This window comes from Aplysia californica, unplaced genomic scaffold, assembly GCF_000002075.1.
Source record: "Aplysia californica isolate F4 #8 unplaced genomic scaffold, AplCal3.0 scaffold00317, whole genome shotgun sequence".
Lineage (NCBI taxonomy): Eukaryota > Metazoa > Mollusca > Gastropoda > Aplysiida > Aplysiidae > Aplysia > Aplysia californica.
In genome coordinates this window covers 762,322-768,189 of record NW_004797587.1, presented here as the reverse complement: position 1 = coordinate 768,189, position 5,868 = coordinate 762,322, and the positions used below count along the sequence as shown (strand labels likewise).

At 42.9% G+C, this 5,868-nt stretch overlaps 1 protein-coding gene across 1 annotated transcript in view; it reads right to left on the bottom strand.

The window, feature by feature from the left end:
* Window positions 1-1,101: 1,101 nt before the first annotated feature.
* LOC101850576 (protein mesh) overlaps window positions 1,102-5,868 on the bottom strand; it is a gene marked incomplete in the record, with an annotated part of 34,230 nt that continues 29,463 nt past the window's right edge. Inside the window, 2 exon segments of the mRNA XM_013084788.2 lie at window positions 1,102-1,528; window positions 5,344-5,501. Of these exon segments, the coding sequence (XP_012940242.1) occupies window positions 1,395-1,528; window positions 5,344-5,501 (292 nt within the window).

The following is a 5,868-nucleotide window of genomic DNA, read 5'->3' as shown; positions in this document are numbered from 1 at the left end:
TAGATATGATAGGGGGGTGGGTGAGGTGCCCAATAGACAACATGTGTGGAGTGCACATATCCTGAAAGGTGAAAATAGGTTTTGCACTGAACCAAATGTCATTGAGGAAATGTTCACGTTTTTCAAGACGACCGAGGAACCATGAGCACATTGCTATCCTCTGATCCATGTCAATCTCACGAACATGAAAAGGATACTGTCGCAGCTAAAGATCTACCTAGAGAAAGTGGATCGTTAAGGTTTAGGAAAGTCCTACCCAAAGATATTGTCAGTGGACAGACGTCTCTCGGCACTAGACGGATGAATTTTGTATCTTGGAGACATTTAAAGGAGTGCAAACGGTGCGTTTTCGACCTGTATTGGTCGGTTTGTCTTGGAATTTTGAATACTGATTTTCTCTAACATCTTTACCCATGACAATCGAAAAAGGCCTTGAGGGCACTCTAGCTTTCATCCGTACCTTGTGTGAGACTTACGAAATGTCGGGGGATATTAAGATGGAGTTAATGTACTGCTCAATACAAAACAACTCTCTGCTCTTTACTAAACTTTGCTATGATCTCAACAGGGAAAGGAAACTTGAGAAAAACAATATCTGTAAACTTCTGTTGACTTGTTAGACTCTGTAGCGTGCAATATGGCGCGTTCGTTGCGACTTTTGGTGGCAGGTCTGATGCGAACTGATGCGTCATGTTACAAAAATGGGGACAAGGCAAAAATGGGTTTCTTTTGCGCTATACAGAGCAAAACTATTCTGTGGAACTATCTAAAAAGAATATCAGACACATTCCTTTATCCTACCAAATATTGTGTTCAAATTTGAAACACAAAGCGCCAGTGTGGAGTAAAATATTTACTTAAAAAGTTGTAAAGTTGGGTTTTTTTTATATTCCTGATATGACTTGAAAAAATAACATTCCTACGCGAGAACGAACGTATCCGGGGCATATACTACAGATGCCAGAGGGGCACCAAAGAGTATGCTGTGGTGATAAACAAATTAGAACATAGAAGAACAGCAAAAGAAAAACGTGTAAATTGTTCGCCATGGAAGAAGAAAAGAGGAGAGGATTTCTTACACAGAGGTCAATCCAGATCGGATAGAAGCAGCACTGTTTTATTCAGTATTTTTAAGTAAAGGAAAACACATATTATCATGGATTCAACACATACCATCATGGATTCTAACTAGAGTGCAAAACAACATGTGTCTAAGTTAAGTTATGTTATGGAAACTATTTGCGTTTTCAAGGCAATAAGAGGCTTGATCTTTCAAATGGAATATCCATCTCTGAGAAGACTTTGAGATTGGGATGATGTCAAAGGCATTCTGAAGAAAGCAAGCGTGTCCTAGGAGAAACTGGACTGCAGATTAATCCAGCAAGAGATTGTGGTCAGTTCTGGTTGATGAAGGCAACCATGTAGTCCCCTGTAGGATGAGGCTCCACTAGCGCCCGGCCTGTAGCGTCTACCGTCACGTTCTGGGCACAGTCGCTCATCAGATCACAGTAGGTGCCGGCGGGGAGACCTGTGTAGTGGACGAAACCATTTACACGACAACCATTCTCTTTGGATTACTGGTTTTCTTTTAAATCAACGAAAAAAAAAACAACAGCAAAAAGTCAAAGAAACAAAAAATCAAACAAACCAAAAAACAAAAAAGCAAAAAAAATTTTTTTTTAAATCCCCCAAAACTACCCCCACCAAAAAAAACAAAACAAAATTAAACAACAAAGCAAAACAACAAAACAAAACAACAACAACAACAACAACAAAACAACAACAATAAAACAAAACAAAAACAACAACAACAAAAGCAAACACAATACTAACAACAAAACAACAACAATAATAACAACAACTACAAGACAAGACAAACAAAACAGGAACAAAAGAAAACCACAAAACAAAACAACACAAACAAAAGAAGAACAACAGAATAAACAAAAAACCACAACAATCACCACTACTACCACCACCACCACAACAACAACAAAAACAATTAAACGAACAAAACAACTCCAGCACCAAAATAAAGTAGCAATTGGAGAAAGGGGGGGGGGGGGGCGCAGGGGAGGGGATTCCATGGTATCCACTCTTTCTATAAGTGTTAATAAGATTTCATAAATGGTATCAGTACATTCAGAATGATCTCCATAAACCTTTTTAACACTATGATAATTGGGGGGGGGGGGGGGGGGGGCATTGTCGTCTATAGGGGAAATATCAGGACTCAAGGGCCACGGGTTTTATAACAGCTAATAATTGCTGTAGAGAAAACCGCATCCCGCTATCAGATACTATGCGCCTTCACGTGCCGTCAGTGAAGCCAATCACGTACTCTGGGTTGACTGACAGTTGACCGCAACCTGGAGACACACACTCGGTGACTGACAGTTACATCAAACGGCAAATTAGGTCAGACTAGGTGGACTGGGCAATGGTCGTGATAATCCTAAGGGCCTGTTACACGATCAGTCCAAACTGACAGTAAAGTTGTCCGTCCTCTTTGTGATTAAAAATTACTACACGAAGCAATCTTGGTAAAACAAAGAAAAAAACCGACATCATTGTGATCTTCTAAATCCAGCAATATTGTTAAGTTTGATATGCTGCTTCAGAATTTGAGATTTTTTTAACGATAGGATGTAGTATTTAATAAGTTTACGATCTTGCCAGTTTGATAGTGTTTGAGCGCGTGAAATCCGCAGCTTGCACTGTATGCTTCCGCGGAAGCCGAGTATGTTTCTGAGTGTTCTCAGAGAGTCTGCTGGGGTAATAATAGTTGTAAAGCGCATAGAGCATGCTCTTGAGCATGGATATGCGCTATATAAATGCAATTATTATTATTATTATTATAAACGATCTAGTTTTTATCGTCGGACAGTCTGTTATGCCTGTGCCCCGCCGATGATAAAAATTTAGTTTGCAAACTTATTGAAAGCTACGTCCTTTCGTATAAGACAATATAAAATTCGGAACCTGCGTATAAAAATTATCAAAATGAATCGCGTGTGACTCTTGTTTTTCTTGCTGGATTCAGAAAATCACAAAAAGAAGTAGGCTATATTTACCAAGATTACATCATGCAGAATTTTCTTGTCACGAAGTGGACGGAAACCAAACTGCCAGTTTTAACTGATCGAGTAATAGGTCCCTTACAACTTGTACCAAGTCGGCCAGGGGATGTCTCTAACTTCTACTCCATACACGCGGCAGAATATTTAGTCAAATCTACATCGGAAATTGTTTCCAGGTAACTGTTTTACGGCGCTCAGAACTGCACAATGTCATATATATGAGCGCGCGGGGCACATTAAACATTTTTTAGTTGGTAGAAAATTTTGAATTATGTCCTGGTGGCGGCCGAAGCCTATTTTGGACCGCCAAGGGATCTTTAACGTGCGCAACTTGCACAAGCGAACTCCGAGATTCCCCCCCCCCCCCTCATTCGAGAAGGCTAGGTGTTAGATATTACCAACCGTAAGATCAGGGGCGTGGCTGAAAGACAGCAGTAAGAAGGAGCCAAGGAGTAGAAGTTAGAAAGGCTGCTGAAAGAGTCAGGAGCCCAGAGGAGGGGGCAAAGGGAGTGAGGGAGTGGGGGAAGAAAGTGGACACCAAAATAGACGACAGAACATTTTTAGAGCAGGAAAGGAGGTGAAAGAGGAGAACATTTTAGAGAAGAAAATTTTCCTTCGCTATCCGGACTCGAACCGGGACATATTGAAAGAGAGGCAAACACCTTAACCTCTCGACCACGAGAGTCCCCTGAAATTGTTTGACGCAGTTGGGGTGGCCCAATATTCCTTCGTGGAGGTTCAAAACATCGGACAGCTATTAGAATGTAGAGCTTACTAAGCCCAGAAAACACAATTTTACAGGAAATAGAAAGAAACTTTCGTTTTCTTAAACGTGTTTCTACATTACGTATTTTCCTTGATTTTTTCACACTTACAAGCTGAATTTTGGCAAAATATTAATATTTTCTTGAGTACGTGCAACATATCCAACGGATTAGGAAACTCCTATCTTAAACATTTTTAAAATGTTGGGCTTAGTATACATATTAGCAGCTGGCCAACGAAAACCGACTGTTTTGGCACACTTGGATAAAAATCCTACAAAATCAAACACGTTTTAAAAAAATGTTACAATCCGGTAGGTGAGATTAGAATTAACATTCACGAGGCTTGCACGAGTCACGTGAGATTGCAGGTTCTGATATTTTGTTTGCGCCGATTTCAACCAAGTGCGATAAGACCTAAATAGACTTATTGATCGTGTTGGAGGAAGCAAAGTAGAGGTTGTGGGTGGTTGGCGATAGCTCGGGTGAACAGTGTAGTTTGCTATCGCCCTTACCTTTCTTCCTTCATTCCAATCAACCATCTATCGTCCCTACCTCTCTCCTTTCTTTCCAATCAAGCATCTATAATTCTTACCTCTCTCCCTTCTTTCCAATCAAGCATCTATCATTCTTACCTCTCTTCCTCCCTTTTCTTTGCACATTACCCTCTTGCAACACCTCTAGTCTTTAGCACTTGTACGACCTATTTGCCCTGCACGTACCGTAAAACTCTCACTAAAATTAAACAAGCAAAGGTGTGTTCTGGTTAGTGCCCTTTCCGAATCCGATTCCATCCAATCTGATCTGATCTGATCTGATCATGATTTGATCAATGGGAACCCCTTCTTACCTGTATTCGTCGGTGGCTGACAGGTGCTCTGGTGTGGTTTGCTCCTTCTTTCCGTTCAAAAATATAATTCTGTCCTTATTTCTCCTCCTACTAATCTCTCCTTCTCATTTTCTTTACAAGCTACTCTCTAGTAACACCTTTAGTCTTCAGCACTTATGTGGCCTATTTGTGATGCAAGTACCGTGAAACTTACTAAAATTAAACATGCAAAGGTCTGTTAGATACAGTATGCATTAGCTTGGCCATGTCTAAACTCAGCCCGATCCGATCTCGATGATGTTTGACCAATGGTCACCCCGTTTCACTTGTGTTCACAGTCCCCCCCCCCCCAAATCTCACCTGTGTTCGCAGTCACCCCCCCCTCTCACATGTGTTCACAGTCACACACCCCCCTCTCTCACCTGTGTCACAGTCATCCCCTCCCCCCGCACCTGTGTTACAGTCACACACCCCCTCTCACCTGTGTCACAGTCACCCCCTCCCCCCGCCTCGCCTGTGTTCACAGTGACCCTCCCCTCACCTGTGTTCATAGTCACATAGTCACCCCCTCCCGGCTCACCTGTGTCACAGTCACCCTTCTCACCTGTGTTCATAGTCACATAGTCACCCCTCTCACCTGTGTCACGGTCACCCCCTCTTCCCGTCTCACCTGTGTTCACGGTCACCCGGAAGCGGTAAGTGGACATGGCGAAGAAGCCTTTGTCCCCACGGCTGAAGGAAGCCACGCCGTGTGTGTTGCTCCAGTTGTCCACTGACGTGCCGGACACCGCAGACCGGAATTTGACCATGTTGGAGATAGCTTTCCACCTGGAACCACACGACACATTCACGTAACGTTACAGAGATTCAACTGGACGGTCAGTAGATTTCCATAAAGGTCAGCTGTAGTGATGATTGAGTCTTAGGTGAACACATGTGGAATATCTCCGCCTCCTCGATCCCACGTTCTTCCTCTCTCCCTCTCTCTCTCTCTCTCTCTCTCTCTCTCTCTCCCTCTCCCTCTCTCTCTCTCTCTCTCTCTCTCTCTCTCCCCATTTCCCCTCCTTACCTCCCGTCACCCACTTTTCTTTGTCCGCCTACTCTCCCCCCCTCTTCTCCCCTCTCCTTCTCTTCTCCTTTCACACACATTTTTTACTCTCTCCCTCTCTTCCTCTCCCCCCCCACCCTCCTCGTA